The sequence below is a fragment of the Thunnus albacares genome, chromosome 13, assembly GCF_914725855.1.
Source record: "Thunnus albacares chromosome 13, fThuAlb1.1, whole genome shotgun sequence".
Lineage (NCBI taxonomy): Eukaryota > Metazoa > Chordata > Actinopteri > Scombriformes > Scombridae > Thunnus > Thunnus albacares.
This window is the reverse complement of record NC_058118.1, coordinates 12,553,947-12,573,819: the sequence shown is the minus strand read 5'-3', so window position 1 is coordinate 12,573,819 and position 19,873 is coordinate 12,553,947. Positions and strand designations below refer to the sequence as shown.

At 40.4% G+C, this 19,873-nt stretch overlaps 1 protein-coding gene across 2 annotated transcripts; it reads left to right on the top strand.

The window, feature by feature from the left end:
* Positions 1-1,210: 1,210 nt before the first annotated feature.
* Positions 1,211-18,912, top strand: phldb2a (pleckstrin homology-like domain, family B, member 2a). 2 transcript variants are annotated; one of them, XM_044371343.1, is made up of 17 exons: positions 1,211-1,419; positions 3,995-4,119; positions 5,330-6,297; positions 6,456-6,788; positions 10,053-10,187; positions 10,517-10,654; positions 11,780-11,926; positions 13,080-13,190; positions 13,269-13,358; positions 13,523-13,657; positions 14,131-14,230; positions 14,981-15,176; positions 15,687-15,777; positions 15,868-16,014; positions 16,106-16,325; positions 16,487-16,572; positions 16,797-18,912. In XM_044371343.1, exons 2-17 carry the CDS (start codon positions 4,065-4,067, stop codon positions 16,935-16,937), a joined length of 3,093 nt encoding a protein of 1,030 aa, XP_044227278.1. In that variant the 5' UTR covers positions 1,211-1,419; positions 3,995-4,064; the 3' UTR covers positions 16,938-18,912. The 2 variants fall into 2 exon arrangements, with proteins under 2 accessions (XP_044227278.1, XP_044227277.1); XM_044371342.1 differs by having other exon boundaries at positions 14,978-15,176.
* Positions 18,913-19,873: the final 961 nt, after the last annotated feature.

Below are 19,873 nucleotides of genomic sequence, written 5' to 3'. Positions count from 1 at the left end.
ACTGATATTAATGCATACACACTCACCACTTTGTCGGTGTGGGTACTTAAAACGTTTTTCTTTCATTCTCTGGACCGGAAGTGGAACATTCCAATGTTCTCTTTGTTTTGGTAATACATTTTCAAGTGTCCCACTTTTCAAATGAGAGCCTCTTGAGATTTATAAGTGTCATTTTATTTTCCTCAAATTGTAAAAGAACGAAAGAAAGAGGCAGACAGACTTGTGTGTGTGTTTTTATGACAAAGACCCCAGCACTGTGTCTGGAAGTAATCATCTCGTCCAGGCTGCACTCCGCAGCCCCCTCCCTATGATGTAATTGGAGTTTTTTGCACGATGGTTCAGGTTTTTTAGTGGGATTCAGGGGATTTTTCCAAAGAAACTTTTCATTTTCATTTTCATTCTCTACACTTGCCACTTCTGTTTTTATTTTATCTACTTGTTATACACCCTCGCTCTATTTGGTATGATCAGGGTTTTTTTTTTATAAGCAATCTGTTAGATCAAAGAATAATCAGAGTATTAGATTTGCTCCATGGGTATGGCCTCTGATTTTAGGGGGGAGTGAAGTTGGCTCTGTTTCAAACACAGCGATGGGGCCTCCTCCCGCCTCCACATACTGCTGAAACAACAATCTAAGAGTCAACTTTCTTTTTTTTTTTTTTTTTTTACAACTGAGCACTAATGCATACTCTGGCTTTTTCTTACTATGGAAAACAGACATTGTGTGAAGACTTGTGAGAAAACTGGGAGGTGTTTAGTTGGTTTGTGAACAAATTGGCCAGACAGCCAGAAAAGTGTCGCCATTGTAAATAAAATGTGGAATGCAATTAGTAGAGTCAATGAAGCGTTAAAGATGGAGTTCGATAGCTTTTGCAGTAACTCACTCAAACCCAGTGCCTCCATGCTGGAATATGACGTAGCCTAGTGATAATATGATATCATAGCTTATTGATCATTGCTTTAAGGTCAAAGGTCAGAATTAGCAGCAGAAAGAAGAAGTATCTGGAGCTAGGAGAAATTAAACATACTGATTCCTTTTAAGACACCCATAATAAAAGCTGATGATGCATCCTTCCTTCCTTCCTTCCTTCCTTTACTTTCTTCATCCCTTCCTCCTTCTCTCTATCAGAACAATTCTCGATCAAACCAGGAGGGGCAGCAGCAGCGCCTACAGCTGAAAAGTAAACACTCTCCCCTCCTCTCTCCCCTCCTCTCTCCCCTCCTCTCTCCCGGGGAGGAGGAGGAGAGTCTGAGCAGAACTGAGGTAGGAAGGGTCTCCTGACTGATCCTTTGACTTTGGGTTTACTCTGCTGTTTCATACAGAGAGACGCAGACAGACGGAGGACTTCAGCTTCAACAACTACAGGCACACGCCGACAGACTCAAGGCTCAACTATGTGAATGAGACAGAAAACGAAGGTTAGTGTAAGTTATGGCATTAGTCGCACTTTTTCTTCGAGTCGATCCAGTGAGTGTTTTAGTTTTAACCGGTTGATACTGTGATGCTGCGGGCTGATCATTTATTTTGTTTACTGGAATTAATGCACAGATGTTGCCAAGTGTAGAGCGGGAATGAACATATACATTAAAATACTGGAATATAAGGAAAACTAATTTGTGATGGATTTGAATGTTGTTGTTTTTTTTTGTAACTCGGGCAGATGTAAATTTTGGCAAACTGTTGAACCAAAAATGAGCAAAAAGTCAATTGATTAACCTACTTTGTTTTGAGGCTAAAAGGTGGTGATTTTCACACATGCTGTTTATCTCCATTGACTTAACGTTGCTGGGAAATGACACAACTTTTTTTTTTTAAAAAGTGGATGACAGCAAACAGTGGTTATCAGTAGGCGTTCATACTATTGACTGCATCCCTGTGTGTATGTCTGTGTGCAGTGTGTGTGTGTGTGTGTGTGTGTGTGTGTGTGTGTGTGTGTGTGTGTGTGCATATGAGCTGTTATGGTGAATCTGAATATTGCAAAAGCATTACATTGATCTTAGAGATGCAACGATTAGTTGATTAATTGATTAGTTGCCAATTATTAAATAAATCACCGATTAATCATTTGGAGTCATTTCTTAAATAAATGTCCAAATTCTTTGGTTCCAGCTTCTCAAATGTGAATATTTTCTGGTTTCTGTGATAATGAACTGAACAGTTTTGGGTTGATGACTGTTGGGACAAAATTAGACATTTGAGGATGTCATCTCAGGCTGTGGGAAACAGTGGTTGACATTTTTCCCAACTTTCTGACTTTTTAGAAACCAAACAACTAATTGATTAATCAAAAAATAATCAACAGATTAATCAATAATGAAAATATATAATAGCTTATATGAGTATAATGTTGGGTTATAGACTGTTGGTCTGGCAAGACAACATTTAAAGACGTCACTTTGGGCTCTGGGAAACTGGGACCAGCATCTTTCACCATTTTAGTTTTATAGACCAAATAATTGGCACATTAATAGAAAATTAAAATAATCATTAGTTGCAGCCCTTCATTTTTTTCTTGTCAAAGAAATAAGTATGGTGTCTGTCTGGACAGTTAGTGAATCTTCTAAGACAACAACAGTTTGAGCCTCATGCAATGTGAAAATATTTATCTCCACAGTGTTACCACACCTTCAATGACAGCCATCTTATCAGTGCTCATTCCAACAGTTTACATCACCCCGTGTGTTTATTATCTGCTCTGTCTTGCTGGCCTGTAGTCTGGGTGATGCAGTAAAATCTCTCACTCCTGACATGGGGCTGGGTTGTCTCACCCCTTTTTTCAGGAGGTCTGGAGAATGAACTCATGCTGATTGATTGTGTGACTGTGTAAAAGGATACCCTACTTCCTGTAGGCCCTCTTACCAGACAGCGGGACCAGAAAATTTTGGATCAGCCACCTCTCTCTCTTTCTCTGCAGTGTGTGTGTGTGTGTGTGCTGTCTGTGCCTGTGGATTCAGGAAACACTAACGTTTGACTTTTGAAATACCTCATTTGTATCACTGGAACCAATATATCCTCACTGAATCAGATTTTTCTGAGTCATGGCATCGAGTACTGTGATCTTACATCATATTTCTCTGTTTTATTTATTTTAGCTTTCTTTTCTTTCTCTTTTAGCTTTCTTTTCTTTTAGCTTTCTTTTCTTTCTCTCTAGAGAAGGTAAGAGTTTCTTTTCTGCTTTTTGGGAAAACTAGGGAGGCCATGTTAACACCATTTTCATAATCAGTCATTTTATTAGTTATCTTTTTAATGAGTTGATTAATCAATCAAAAATCTAAAGTTACCAGAGCACCAGATGATGTATTAGAATTGCTTACATAATCAACAAATAGCCAACAGCCCCGGGTATTTAATTCATAATGATATGAAACAGTGAAAAGGAAGCAAAGATCTTCTGTCAGTGGATTAATTAATTCAGCATGTGCCCCTTAGTCCCAGCAGTCCCAGTCCAGTCCAGTTTACCCAGCCTGAACCTCTAACTTTGGGTGCTGCCTCACTGACTCTGGGTCCCTGAGGGAATACTTTTGAGGACTGGTCATGAGTCTGGAGCTAAAAGATCGATTAAAGCACACATTGCTGCTTTTCAGACTTGGTTTTTATTGGGGACACTGAGCCAGAAATAAAATCTTTCCTCTGGATCTGTTTTCCTACTTAGTTTTTCGGAAAGTTTTTTTTCTTTTCCGTGTAAGTATGTAGATGATCTGTAGATCTGCTTGAATTGGGGTATTGTTGCACATTAAGTTGAGGGACCGCAAGGCATGTCTTCAACTTCCTGTGATGTTTCTTTTGTTTCAAGATTGAAAGAATCTGTGATGTTGGTATGTATGCAGGAATACTAGTACAGGGAAGACTAGAAGAAACAGCTCTCAATATCTGATAAAACATTCACAGTGGTGACATTCAACAACAAAGCTTCTCACAACAGTTCTGCTCTGATTGCAAGTTACACATAGTGTATGTTTACTTAGGATTAAATGAATTATCTTTTCTTCCCAGGCAACAAAGCACGTAGGGCCCAGCTGAATCCCGCATCTGCAGACTGAATCAGAGAACAGAGGTCGGACTGATGAACAGCATGCTTCCCCAAAGAAGTGCTGTTGCCACGCTGGGCTATGGCTCAGGTAAGACAACAGTCAAGACAATTACTTGTTTTCATATGATATTTAGACGATATACTTATCACTTTAATCAGGGCCTTCAGTTTACAGGATTGAAAAAATCACATCTAATCAATCCTCCACCTGTGTTCAAAGAACAGAGTCAGCTGACAACTAACAAGATCATTTTAGCTGGTTATCAGTACACTATCTAAGTCTGGATTGCTCTATGAAGCAGGTTTACTGAGTTACAATATCTGGATAACCTTCCTTAACCTGGAAGTTATCCAGATAACTCAGTAAACGTTCCTCGGGCCTTTATTTTCAATAATGATCAACAGACAAACAACAAAACACTGAAAATTTTAGTTCAAACTGAAGAGCACAGTCATGCTAGAACTATTTGTATATTAATAATCCAAGTTGCAGTTTGAGTTTTTAGGGGCCCAGAATAAATGTATGAAACCCATATTTGTGAATGAGTTTCTATGACAAAGTGACTCAGGGCAATGTCCTGACAGTGCTCCTTGCTAAGCTATTTGCCCTGTGGTAGAGGGTGCCCTCAGGGTTTTTCTTGCAGTCGAGACTATGATGCATTCTGGCCTGTCTTGGTCCACCAGCATTCTTCCATTTTTAGAAGAAGCTGAACCACTGATTGAGCCAATGTTTGTGTTGGGCTCAGAACTGTATGAGCGTACATTCTTCACTGGTTTTCCCCCTCTTACTCAGCACATGATATAATGATTGCTCTTCCCATAGCTGAGCTGGTGCTTATTAAAGGACCAGTGTGTAGGATTAAGTGGCATCTAACGGTGAGGTTGCAGATTGCAACCATCTGAATACCCCTCCCCTCTCCCTCCCCTTCCAAGCATGTAGGAGAAACTATGGTGGCCACAAAACTTGCAAAAAACACAAGAGACTCTCTCAATAGCCAGCATTTGGTTTGTCCATTCTGGGCTACTGTAGAAACATGGCGGTGCAACATGGCGGCCTCCGTGTAGATATAAAGGGCTCATTCTAAGGAAATGAAAACACAATGATTCTTATTTACAGGTGATTATACACTAATTAAAACATACTGAATATTATATTCTATTTCAGCCAATGCTTCTGCCAGTGGATCCCCCTAAATCTTACACACTGGTCCTTTAAAGGAGTTACATTAAACTTGACTCCATGACACAATCCAAAAAAAGACAGGATTACATGCTCTGTCAACTTGCTTTTTTTACAGACTGTGTCAAGATTGAGCACAGCAGCAGCGGCTCAGTGGGTGGGACATTGCTCCGGGGCTCCCGCTCTAAGGCAGAGCTACAGGAGCTGATGGAGACGCTGCAGCGCAGGAAGAGTGCTCTGGAGGCCAGTCTTAGGGCAGCTGAGTGCAGCCGCAAATATCTAAGCGTGCCTTCACCTGTTGGACCCCAGTCCACCAGGCCACTGTCAATCCTCAGCAATACAGAACGCCCTCCATCTGCTTCGAGAAACTTTTCTTACATGAGCAGCAGCAGCGTGCCTCCATCTCCTCGCCAGGGCGAACGCCAGCTGAGCACTAATGGCTTGCTCCGTCATTCCCACTCTCGCCACCAGTCACAAGACAGCCTGCTCCTCTCTAGCGCAGCAGACGGAAGCTCTCTGCTCTCCTCGTATGGGGAGCCTCTACCTCGTTCTCCCAGGGTGAAAAGCGGAGCAGCCAGTGTGCCCTCCAGCCCTCGCATGGGCCGTAGACTCTACTCTCAGGGCAAAGCAGGAGGTGACTCCAGACAGAGGAAATACTCCACTGGTTCCCTCACCAGCCTGGGCATGCACAGCCGTTCTCTGCCACGGCTTCACAATGCAGCAGATCCCCCCGCTCTATCGCTACCGTCATGCCACTCTGTTGGTCACCACAGAGGGGTGGGCTCAACAGGGCAGCGGCGCAGTCTCTCCTCCCTCGAGCAGCCACCAGATGTGACAGTTCCAGCCAGCATGCCCAGCACTCCCAGGAGGGCCAGCCTGGCTTCTCTGAGCTCTCTGGGTTTAGACATGGACGGGACAGGCTTAGATCTGGGCTTCGGAGAGAGGAGGTTGTCTTTTGGGAAGGGCGGGCTGAGCCCAGGACAGAGGGTGGGCAGCATCACCTCTTTGAATGGCAAAGAGGAGCTGAGAGACTACCACCTGCACCAGAGAGACGAGAGACTCAGGGAGCAGAAAGTGCAGAGATTGGTGAGTTACTTTTTGAGCTGGATTTGTGCACATTTATGAAAAATAAATACCACTTTCACAACTTCTTCGCACCTTGTTTGATGAAGAAAACATGAAAGTAAACAGTAAGATCATAAAAAACATTGTAAAATAGTGAAGTGTGGATCCTCTCTCCGCAGGAGTGCCAGCGTCTAGAGACCATCTTGAACCTGTGCACTGAGCTGGGCCAGGTGGAGAGAGAACCAGCAGGCTCAGCTGTTTCTGACCTGCAGAAGATCAATAAGGAGTTGGAGAAGCTGCAGGTGTCAGATGATGAGTCAGTGTTCTCTGACTCTCCCAACAGCAACGCTCCAGAGAGTAGCTTTGGGGCCAAAGCCAGAGATTTGCAGCTCGTGGAGGAGCAGCAGGTCAGCCAACGTCAGCAGAGCAACTACAGAGAGGCCAGGTCCCACTCACCTGTTATCAGCCTGAACAGCAGTGCCCCCTCACCCTCTACCCACCACAGAGCTAAAGTAAGTTCCAACAAGCTCATGCTCATTGACAGATCCTCACAAAAAACAGGTTAGGAGGGTAAAAATCAAATAAGGGAATTAAATAAAATCCAAGACAGTCACCTCAACTAAGAAATGTTCAAAATTCAGTCACTAGAAGGATTTTTGCTACAAAAATATCAGTTAAAGAACAGAACAAAGAACCAGAAAGAAAAAACCTACAACTCACTGAGCATTTTTAATGTCAACTAATCTGACCTGCAGACTCAGCTGTCCTTCCACACAAAAAACACTTTACTTCAGCATTTCTCTTGTTTCATTTTGTAATTTGCCCACCATCCGGTGTGGTTTGAATTTCTGGGATGTATCATTACTTGAAAAAAATGTCTAGTATTGTATACCACTGCCTATAGATTTTTTTTGGACACTTGGGATCAGATGCACTTCATGACAAGCTAACTACAGCCCTGACCAGCAGATAGAGCAACATTATTCATTAGCTTTCATTTGGAGTCTTTTCTCTGACCACTTGACTGATGTAAGTTGAATATTCACTCCCTTTTTAGTCTTTTTTTTATCTTTATCCTTTGCATTACTGGTAATGATATGAGTAATTTTTAACGTAAAAATATTGATAAGTCGACTTTCAGTTTTTCTCTGTAACAGCAGGGTATTGTGTTTTCGACACAGTAAGAAAAACACAGGTGTTAGTGAAATGAATAATGGCTGTATTCCATTTAGCTGTTTCAGGGTCCTGGTATTGTGCGTGCTGGCTCAATGTCACACTTGAATAAAACTAAAGCGTTGTTAATGTTATTAGTTACACCTTAGCTTTTCATACTTTGACTTTGAGTCAAAATTTCCTCTGTGAATTAAGGCCTGTACCTCTGCAGTTTGGTCCCTTCAGTAAAGTTGGGGGACTCACAAGAGACAGATTTAAGAGTGGTCAAAAAACTCAAAGCTGCAAAGGCTGAGATATCCTGACTTTTAGTCGCTATGGCTCAACTCCAAAACAAACTGGATCCTGCAATTCCCACAATACAATTGAAAAGTGGCTTTCATTAGACCCCTTGCCTCCAAAATGCCCACTTCTTTCAAAACATACACTTCTATTGGACAACACAAGCTTTCCGTGCAAAGTCTCAAACCTAATCCAAGATAACCCTGAAGACATTGTAAGTGTTATTTTTTTACTTCGGAAAGCTTCCAGAACCACAGTAAACATCATACAACTGTCTTCACAGGCTGCGTTATGCTTCTTGTGACGGATAAACTGAACTTCATGTGTAAAATCTGTGGCATGCCCCCTGTGCCTGCCTGTAGAAAAGTTTCTGATTAGACTTCATGATCTGGCCTGATTTTTTTTTTTAAATGAAACCTCTGCATCAGTTCTATCTACATCTTGTCCTTCTCTTGTTTGATTTCTGCCTTTCTCTTCTGACCTGTCCTTTATTTGCTGCTACAGAATGAGTGTTGAAGTGTGCGAAGAGAGGACCAAACTTTAGTGAAGGCTAATGGGACACACCCCTCATGTGGAATGCAGTTTATCAGACTGTTGATAGCTTGTTTATCTGTGTTTATTTGTCATCTTAAATGCTTCCTATTTCCACGTTACTTTGGATTTTCCACATTTCCACAGAACTTCAATTTAAAATCATGTATAGATTACAACATTTCCCAAGATACCAAATGTGTATAAAAGGGGGAAACCAGCAGGGTTGAAGGGGTTAAAATCATATATTTATTTGGTTCAAACTGGATTTTGAAGTGAAAACATGTGTAGCATGAAGCTCTTGCGTAGACTGTGAGTCATATGCTGACAACACATCCATGGCTTGGTCGTTGTATTTAGTGTGTGGCTTCCACAGTTTTACTCAACACATAAACATCTTTAAGAGTTGAGGTACGCTCTCAAAAATCATCTGGCTTTTTGTCAGAGGCGCCGCGTACATGTCCTGTTTATGTGGGTGGCTCAGATGCATAAACAAGGAAATCGAAGTTGAACACGGCTCCCCCACAACTGTGATTTTACTACAATTTCTCCTCAGTAAAATATTTCATAGTGTTGAATATGTTTCAGTGGGAAACCTCACTGAGAAATAATTTAACAGCTTACAAATGTAAATATATCAAATACTGTGATTTCAGCTCAAAGCCGGGCCACTCCTCTACTGTCTCTGTCCTTGTGTCGGCGAGTTACTGTCTCTATAAAATGAAGATTTTTTCCACTCCAACAACCTAATGGTGTGTCTGGTTTTAATGAAGAAGACCTAGTTTTGCTCCAGCACTCAGCCATTCAAACTCTTCAAGGAGGGAGGGGGCAGGAAATGACTATCCCACGGAGAATTAGTGTGCTCATGTGTGTGTGCGTGCATGCACAACTGCGTTCGGGTGTGTGTGAGCGGAAGAATGCTAGTGTATATGCATGGCAAGGACTTGCGTTTTTCCAGATGTTTTGAACTCTATACTGAGGCTAAATTGATGGGAGATCTTGTGAAAATGAAACTGTAGTTTACACATCAGCACAGGCAATCGACCTGTGGAAAATAAAACTTTAATGCACACCTAAAGTTTCTAAAAATGTAATTTCCAAGTTGAGATCATTATTTCTGCACTGTGTCAGTTATGGCAGAAGTTTACAGACTCCAAATGCCCCCTCTTCCATCTCTTACATTCCTCAGAGCAGTGTGTGCAGGAAGAAAGAGCGTTCACAGCCCGCCTGGGAAACTATAAATCCTAGAGCTGCTGGCCACATGAGGCTTTGACCACAAAAAATAATACCTCATGGTCCCTTAAGGAAGAATACCTGATGATACAAGATCTATTAAATACACCCAAGTACGAGTCTGAATCAGTGTTTGTTGGATGTTGGTAGACAATGAAATATGTGGGAGTACTTTAGCATGACTGGCAGTGGAGTGCACTGATAGAGATTTCCATTACACCAAGTAGAAAAGAATCCCGTCCCTGTTGTCAGCGATCCAGCTTTGGAGGAGTTAAAACAGCAGCTGCAGTTGACTTATTCAGAAAAGTGATTCTACTGGCTGGCAAATTTATTTAACAACATGGTTTACACAGGAAAACAGTAGTTTCCCTATTATAAAAACTTGCTTTAACTTTTAACATGCAATCACCAAAGATGCTCTTGCCATTAAACCTTATGATTATGTTTTGTTTTTTCTTATGTGCAGCATGTCTGTGTATTTCATAAATGTATGTATAAGTATTAAGTTGTTGTTCTCCTGTAGAGCCAAGCATTGATATGCATTCCTGATGTCACTACAGGCTTTGGAGAGTGTGCAGTTGAAGCAGGAAGTATCACATATAGAGGAGGAGAGGATTCAAGTTCTGAACAACATTGAGGAACTGGAGCAGAAGATCAAGGACCTGGACAACCAGATGGAGGAGTCTGTCCGAGAGGTAGACAGCACATAACTGACACCTGAACAGCTTAATAATGTTTGTTCTTATCCAGTGTCAGATAAATGGATGATTTTTTGATAAGAGCATTGTGCGTATGAGTTTATCACTCAAGCTCATTACAGTAAAGATGATGAAGTGAGCAGAAGTAGAAAAATTATCACTACAGCTACTTGTGAGGTGTGCGTATGTTTTTTTTTTATGTTTCTGCTATAGCACTACTGTGCTTTTTAGTTTGTGTTATTCTGCCTGGTTACCTCTTTATCAATTAATTTAAAGACATCAAATTGTAAAGGTAGTTTCTTACTGTGTGTTGATGTTTTCTGCAGATGGAGGTGGAGTGTGCTCTGCTGGAAGGGGAACAGGAGTCAGAGATGACCCAGCTGCAAAGGGAAAAGGAGCTTCTGGACCAACTAAAGGAAAAGCTACGTGGTATTGAGAAGACGAGCAACACTGAGAAGTCGCAGGTAAAAATATATAAAATGTTTCTATGCATAGGTTTTTGGCAAACATAGCCAACAGTCTTAGATGACTTAACACCTTTACTAGTTTGTCTGTCATTATGAATTCAGCAAACAATGATCAAATGTGAGTGAAGGTAATACATTGTCAAGATCTACAGTATGGACCAGAGCCCTGAAACACTAAAGCCACAGCTCCAGCTGAAAAACACAGAGATCAGTTGAGCTTCACCGCAGCTTCCTCTAAAATGGGTTCAGTTACATTTCCTTTAAAACCAAACAAACAAATTATGTTTCCAAGAGGAAACGCACAGCAGACGGAGAGAGATCATCACAAGTCGGACCTGCATCGGCTTGAAACGCCTTCTAGACCTAAATCTCTCCAAATGTGCAATGGAATTCAAAATATAAAAGAACTACTAACCAAAGTAATGTGTGTCTGTGAGGAATGTGCATTTACATCTGCGAACTGACCTCCTCCTCCTCCTCTTCCTCCTCCTTGACAATACAGAGCACTTTATTCTGTATTCTCCAGAATTAGCTCATGTTGGCAGTGAGCACAGAAAAACCAAACACTTCTGTTCACATTTTTTCAACTGCACTGGCTGTTTTTTTTTTTTTTTTTTTTCCATTTCTTCAGAATTTTCTCTTCATGCGTCTATTATCCTTCTTGACCTTGTTCTTTGCAAACCAGGATCCATTCCTTTGCTTCCTGTCTCACATTAACAACTAATGTCTCAACCCTGGTATGCTTTAGACCCACATTTAGGAGGGGCCCAAATAGTTACCATCTGTATGTTTTGTGTAAAAAATTGTTAGCACATCTGACTTCTGAGGAACACTAAAATCACCTGAAACCTTGCATCGTTTGGATGAACATGAAATTATTTTTTCAGCAAATGAGCTAAAGCTTGAAATGGGTATTACATGATTTAAAATAGAGATTATATGATATTTCCCTGAAGCAGATTGGTCAGTTAAATGCCTAAAACTTGCTCAGGATATCTGTAGTTATAGATCATTTCCTGTGTCTGAAATATATGTAATTCTAAAACACTGTATTCTTATTTACTTATGTACTTTTACTTTATAATTGGGGTATTTTGTGTGTGTGTCTGTGCTGTTTCTTAGGAAGGTGAGCAGCAGACAAAAAGTTTGGAGGATCTGGAGTTTCAGAAGCTGGAGAGAGAGATTCATCAGGACGAGGAAAAAGAAAATCAGAGCCAAGAACTGCTGCGAGAGATCGCTGAGTGTCAGCGTCTTACTGTCACACACAAGGTACAGCCTGTGAGGATTTGTGAGTGTGCATGTAGCACGTAGTGCATGTGCAACACCGCAGTTAGTGCTGACGCCGCTTCACTCTGAAATGTCTCGTTTTCAGCCAGAATTATCTACAGTATGAATAGTGCAGTGAATGTGTTGAGAACATTATAACAAAATGCACCATAACAGTGTCGATAAAGTAAATAGACTCAAAGATCTGAGATTTGTGCAGTTGCATAGTTTAGTTAGAGTAAATCTTTAGCATTACTGTGGAGTTTTCAGTCAATATTCAGTGACAGGCAAAAAAAGCATAGCATACTTATTCACAACAGAATTTCATTGCTATAAAAAGGTTTGTTACAAGTTATATGATTTAATAAGTTTATGATAATAAGTTTTTAATATCAAACTTTTAATATGAAAAGGATTCTGCAGGAAAAGTCAGATTTGATGTAATACATATGATCTAGTACATAATCACACTAGGGTGTCTCAAGACAAAACAATAAAAATTATATTGGCTTGTCAGTGGACTTTGAAAAACTGAAGTACAGAGTTGGAGCCAACTGTAAATGTCTAATATTATCAGCTAAAGTGCATTTATTCAGGATTTAATCTGACTTTAATTTGCCCAGTCGTATGAAATAAAACAGAAACGCAGCAGAAGTTTTTGTGGTGACCATTATCATTATATTATTAAACTGTCTTTATTTTTTCTGGCATTTTTCAGTTACTACATTGTGGTTTGTTGTCATTAATCTTACTACAGGTTGTGCATGAAAATAAAGCTGCAAAATTGTGAGATTTGCAGCACAAAGCATGAACTAATTACAAGAAACAACAATACCATCAATGGTAAGCATGAAATACTGTTTATATAGTAATGAAGACCTAAAGGAGGACAATTGTATCTGAAATCAAACTCTTTGAAATCATTTCCCACAGATACAATTGTAAATTAGATTGTGTAGCAAATCCAAAAATCTCACAAAAATGGAATTTTCTCATCCTAAAATGTGAATTTGCTCTTGTTCATTCTGCTGCTGCTTCAACATAAAACACCTCTTCGGTATCTGCTAATGTGACAGCAATATTTTGCTATATGAGCATATTCTGTGAAAGTCAAACATTGTGTAGTGGTGATACTGTGCTGTTCTCTCTCTCATAGGAAAGACTGATGACGCTGAAGAAACAGTCCTCACAGATTACCTTACAGTCTCAGCAAGAAAGAGAGAATTTCCAGAGAGAGAAAAACAATTTGCTTGTAATGCTTCAGAAGGTAAGAAAATTCTTTGTAGGCTGATATTGTAAAATATTTCATTTTATTTACTGGAGAATCTCATCCTGATGTCTGCAGGAGAGAGAGAAACTGGCGTCTTTGGAAGGAAAGTATGCAGAATTGTCTGAGGGGCAAACCTTCACTAACAACCCTGCAGCCATCAAAGAGGTAGGAGTCAGTTACAGTTGCAGTAATACTTTATATTTCCACCCACAGAGTGTTCCCTGTGTCTTTAAACAAAGTACACAGAGATACCAGAGTCTCAGTGACGCTGATGAGAAATCCTGTTATTTTATTCCACTTTGTAATTCCTCTGATTTCTGCGATCACAGCACTTGCACGCTCTGAAGGAAAGGAGAAGAAGCAGCAAAGAAAACTCCCCCCTAAGTGACAGCCTACCTCAAAAGAGGAGCCAGCAGCTCCTCACTTCCTATGGCAGATCCCTGGGACGCACTCTTCCACCCAAGGTCATTACTGATGTCTTGAAATGTAATTTTTAGCACACACAGTAAGGGACAGATGTAGTAGGATCAACCTGGGTGTTTCAAATGTGATTTAAAGCATGTTGTGAAATTATTTGACCAACATCTGGCATGGAAGAGGCCTTACAGAAATTATAACCTGGATTGTGAAATCTGGATTTTGGTATATTTACATAAAATTAGTCCAAATTTTGTTTTAGTTTTGACAGTTTCATGATAATGATGCTAGTTCTGGGCTGCAGTAGAGGGGATTTCATTGCCCTCATTACTTTTATCCAGAAAGATCTGAATGTCCTCAGAGAATGATCCACCCAAACAGGAATTCTCAGTTTCAGCCTGGCTTGCAACACCCATCTAGCTCATGTAGGTTTTTTTTGTGAAATGAATGTAGTTTACAGTTGTGTAAGTGCTGTACAGCCTGATCCTAAACAGCATATGTGTTGCTGTTTCCTCCTCAGTCCCATTTGCCTCTGTCCCAAAGCTCCAGCTGTGGCAGCGTCATCCCACAAGGCTTCAGCTTCTCCCCCCGAGACCTGAACACTCGCCGCCTGCCCAAGAGTGAGTCAGAGGACCACACTGTTGCATCTTATCTGCATCAAATCTATATAGTAGTGCGGCCAGCTCTGTACCCGGGGCTATATGCATGGACCAGCACAGAAAATGTTGTAGTGACCCAATAATCTGTGGCAGTTTACAAGTAGAGCCTCATTCAGTGTGAGTCTGCTATCAGAGTGTGTAATAGATAGGAATTTGTGATTTTGAGACAAATTACTTGTTTGCACAGCTTCCTCCAAACAAGTAACCCATGCAAAACTTCTTCATTGTTAATGTCAGTACTTACTGTATGATCTATGTATATGATATGTGGTGTATTTTTTTTAGAGAAATTTGTCGAAAGCTTAAAACTTATAAGAATTTATCACTCAGAAAAAGAATGGTGTTAAATACTGTGGTATTTGTTTGAATAGTAGCCTCACATATATTTTTTTTGGATGTACTCATACAATTTTTCTTGAGATGTTGAATGTGTGCTTTCAGAGTTTTAGCTGTGCAGCTTTATATATCATGTTGACTCAATTAACTGCTGTTATCTTTCTCTAGCTTGATGGATCACAGTTTAATCAGTGTTACATGACCCGGTTGCTGCAGACATATTTTATGAAATTATGATCACAAGATGCTATCCCACTTGGCCAGCTGTAGTTAGTGGATTGCCGCTCTGCTGTTGTGATTTGGCACTGTAACATTACATCATGCATGCTAAGGGTATTTCCAGTCTGTTTCTGTAAGATTCTCTCCCGTCAGCAGGCAACAGCCACGCACACATGAACGAAGAGAGACAGAGAAGAAGCGACTTTTGCAGCAGGATGGTCTCTGAGCCCAACGTGTTCCTGGACTCTTTCACTTATCCGGACAACAGCCAGGCTTCAGACACCGTCAGTGTGGACAGCTCTGACAGCCTGGAGACCAGCTTCTCCGCCTGCTCCCCAGACAACATTTCCAGGTTAGAAACCACGATGATGTACAGATGAAAGGTCACTTTGAAGAGATCGGACAGAGATGGATTGAACTAGGATTTTTAGTCAGAATAGGAACAGATGTATTTATGGGAAGCAGCTGCAGCGTAGAGTTAGCAATGTTCAGAAAGGATGCCAACCAGAATATATCAAAAGTTATTGCCTGATGCTCTGAATTTATGTCATCAGACAAGAAACAAGAATATCCACATGTGCGTATCCACGTACACATTATGCAGATTCTCTGGGATTTGCAATGCTGGCACCTCTCAGAGAAACCTGTGTTTGAGTTGAATGGATAATATATGTTCACCAAAAGTATCACAAAATCACCTCTGCACCTGAAATATAAATAAGCCCATATTTTTCATGACCTTTTTTATATCTGTTTCAATCTTTTACCTAGTTTTGGTTTTAAATCTAGCTTATGATATATCCTCCACAAACAGGAGTGTCTGTCTTTTATCTCACTACTTCGGTTTTCCATTTTCCGTCAGTGCCAGTACGTCCAATATGGCGAAGCTCGAGGAGATGGAGCGTTTACTCCGAGAGGCCCAGGTTGAGAAGCAGAGACTCCTCGAGTATCGGGTAACGTGCCAAACCTAACCAAAATGCACTGTTTATGGAACATGTGTGTGCGCGATGATGGATCTGATTGACTGTCTGTGGCATGTGTAGGAGCGTGAGATGGAGATGCGCAGGCAGGCTCTGGAGGAGGAGCGAAGAAGAAGGGAGGAGCTGGAGAAACGACTGCAGGAGGAGACAAGCAGGAGACAGAAACTTGTAGAGAGAGAGGTGAAGCTCAGGGAGAAACAAAGATCACAGGTACGCAGAGAGGTTGAAATCTTATGTTTTGTTACCATTAGCTTCATGCGAACACATCTGTAATCTTATTTTAATGATTTTTTTGCCATAGTCCCGGCTGTTGACACGCTACCTCCCTGTAAGGAAAGACGATTTTGATCTTCATGGCCATATTGAGGCAGCAGGACACAACCCAGATGCCTGCTTCCATCTGGCCATCACTGATAAAACCTGTCGAGGCTTTCTGGTCAAAATGGGCGGCAAGATCAAGACATGGAAGAAACGCTGGTTTGTCTTCGACCAGAATCGCAGGACACTCACCTACTACGCAGGTTAGTTACTCTTCCTCTCAGCCAGATGTTCAAAATATGAGATCATGTTACTGTAACAGTGATGTCACTTTTAAACTATGCCGGGAGACTTTGGAGGTTGGGAACGAGCTTTGATCGCTGGATGTTGGCATAAACAGTCGTGTTTATATTCTCCGCTGCAGACAAACATGAGACCAAGATGAAAGGAGTCATTTATTTCCAAGCCATAGAGGAGGTGTACTATGACCATTTAAAGAATGCACACAAAGTAAGTCGGTTTATGTGCAGGTGGGCGTGTCTCTCATTTTAAGCATGTTGACACATTTTTTTTTTTTTATATTGTTGACATCTGTTTGTCATCTGTTTCTCTCCCTCCATTTTTCTTTCTCCCTCCCACATATGCACCACCTCATCTCTCTCCCCTCTATACTCCATTAATGTATTTTTGAAATACTCCATTATTTCAAAAATACATTCACTTCCACACCAAAGAGCCCCAACCCTTCGCTGACCTTCAGTGTGAAGACCCACGATCGGGTGTACTACATGGTGGCTCCGACGCCTGAGGCCATGCGTATCTGGATGGATGTTATTGTTACGGGCGCTGAGGGACACATGCATTTCATGGTGTAACTGATCCCAAGAGATCGGGGTTCACGCCACTAAATAGTTTTTTGTGTCACACGAGAAGATTTACAGCACCCAGCTCGTACCAGTGTGACGGCAAACATGTGTTGCATAGAGCGGAGACGGATATTCATCAGGTCAACAGGAAATTAACCTCTGTTTACACTTATAGTATGATGTATGTAGTCCAGAAGGACAACTGATACTCAAAAGCACACTTTATAATGTAATCAAGTATAAAAGATCCAAAGAATTGATATATCAGTTTCATAATTAAGCTATTTAGTTATTGTTTTATTTGTTTATGTACCATGAGTGGCTGAAACTTCACAAAATCTACGTAGCAACAATTAAATTGTTCAATTTTCCAACTTTCATTCTTGTTACATCACACCAGATTGTCTAATACTTTTTCTGTTATGTTTGGCTTCTATTCAGTCAAAGCTTGATCAGGAGAGCTTCTTGATCATTCAGCAACTGAACATCTGCTACACTTTTAAACTGCGATACACACTGATGCTGCTTCTCTATAACAGATGCATACTGTAGCTGTCTAACAGCTTTGTATAAACATTAGCCTTCTGTAATGTGCTTCTTGCACATGCTCAAACCAAAGTTGAAGTTATATTTCTATCTCCATCTTTTTCTTTGCCTTCTTCTTCCCTCCTCTTTACTTCCTGTTGGACTCCACATTTTCAAAGTGTCTCTATCTGAGTTTATTTCCTTTTAAACGTCAGGTTGTATTAGTGGATCACAGCGTCCTGGTGATCTCTGATCGGATAAGATTACCCACATATTTGTGTTTGCAAGAATGTACGTTTTTATATTAACTAAGTTTTATCATTTCCATATTGTCACTAATATTGTGAGTATTATTTTACGTTTTAAATTCAAGCATTTTGATTGCTGCTGTCAGACTACCAGTATAAGCTGGTCATGTCTGCTTATTTAAAGCAAGGCTGAATGTCCACCATCTATATTCCTTTGCATCAATTCTAGGTTGTGAGTCTTAATTTGGACTTTTCTAAAAATATGCAATTTGTCAGGAAGGAGAGATGATTATAGGCACTTTTTACATTTTATCATCATGAATTCTTAGTAATGGTTGAAAATACTCTACTAATCGAAGTAGAAAATTTGTCTAAATCACAATGGTACTGTGTTTCATGCTAACCACTGTGCAGCTACCCGTATCTATAGTAGAGGCTGCAGGCACTATATGATGAGGCCATGTTGTGCAGCAGGGATCCTGGATGTCTTGCATCACCTGCATGTTCATCACACTAAAGCGTTTCATTCTGGTTTTTCACCAGCAGAGGCCCTCAGTGCAAGAGTTATTGCACTGAAATGACGTAATGCTCTGGCTGGTTGATCCATACTCACTTAGTAAATAAGCAGAATGGAGCCTCCATTATCCATGTTTTGTAATGCTTATCATCAAATACGTACATTTATAAGCACAAATATATAATTTGCCTATTGGAAGAAAAACAAATTGTGTTTCAGGACATTGCACACAAAATGATTTGATCATTTTGGTTTAAATGTGTTAGAAGAAGCCATATATTTGATCTGTATATTCTTTGCCAGTTTATAACAGTCTGACTGTGTTTGATGATGAAACATCAAGTGACCAGCTGTTGGTTCACAGACTGCAGGGCTCGCTGTTGGTCTTGTGTTGGTTCAGTGTTGAGCTGACAGTGTTACAGATGACTTGTTACCTCTGCTGGATGGTTCTCAGTAAACGCAGGTATCTGTCAGGGTAACATCTCATCCGCAAACTGTCAGCCACTGTACGAGACACAAGCCTTGAAACAAAACAAATTACCACATTTATATATATTTTAATACATCTAATATTCTATATTTTGTGTATGAACAATGGTCATTTTAGTGGACACTATGCTACAGGTTTTTATAATTGACACGTGTCATGTTTCAACATGAATAATAATAAATAATTTTGATTATGAATCATAAATTTTTTGTGAAATGTTATGATTACTTGTCTGGTGAACATGAACATTTATTTAATGGGCTGTAAAAACCTGATTGTGTTATACAGTGGGGGATGAGTGGGCTGTTGCTTTGCTGAGGGGTTTTATTTAATGTTGGAGGACTAAAAGGAAGCTTTACAAATCCCAACATGGCAAGATGGTGTGTTTTCCCATGGATATTGATACTTTTATTTATGTCATTATAGTGCCAATAACAGCATTACTTTGGCATTTTGTGTTAATTCATCAGTTCCTAGTATATCTGAAAAATATCTAAAAACTCAACTTTTTTCACATTTTAGAGCGTTTGGACATTACATTCGTTAAATATGAGCTATTATAAATATAGGGGTGTGAGGTATCCACAGACAGATTTTTTTTCAGAAATTTGCTTTCTACTTGACTGGTTCAGCGGAGGACTTTGGACACAAATCAATAATACATGTAAATATGTCTCAAAATACAGTGAAGCATTATTATGATACAGTAAATTGCTGTAGTTCAATAATTTCTTTTAAAATGTGTATGAAGTAATAACTGACTGTCTTATTAGCATGTATAGGTCTACTGTGAGTGTACTCATTAAGGCACTCATATTTTTAAACTCCTCCCCCCCAACACTCGCAGCCTTTCATTGGCTGACCTAGAAGGGTTGGCATGGAAACACAGAATGAAGCATGCTAAATTAGGTTCTAAAGAGGCACATCGTCTCTCCAGAGGCAGAAGCAGACACACGCACGTACTCTCTCAAACCATAGAAAGCCCGGGTGGCCTCAGTGCATCATGGGTGCTATAATTTGTGTAATATATTTGGGGCAAGGGGCTGGCCTTAAGCACAGTACTTTTAGCAGGGAAACACACAAACAACCTATAAACAGAGATATGCTGATACAGGTTATGCAATGTGGCTGGAAAGTTTATTCCGACATGTTGTATGGTTGTACT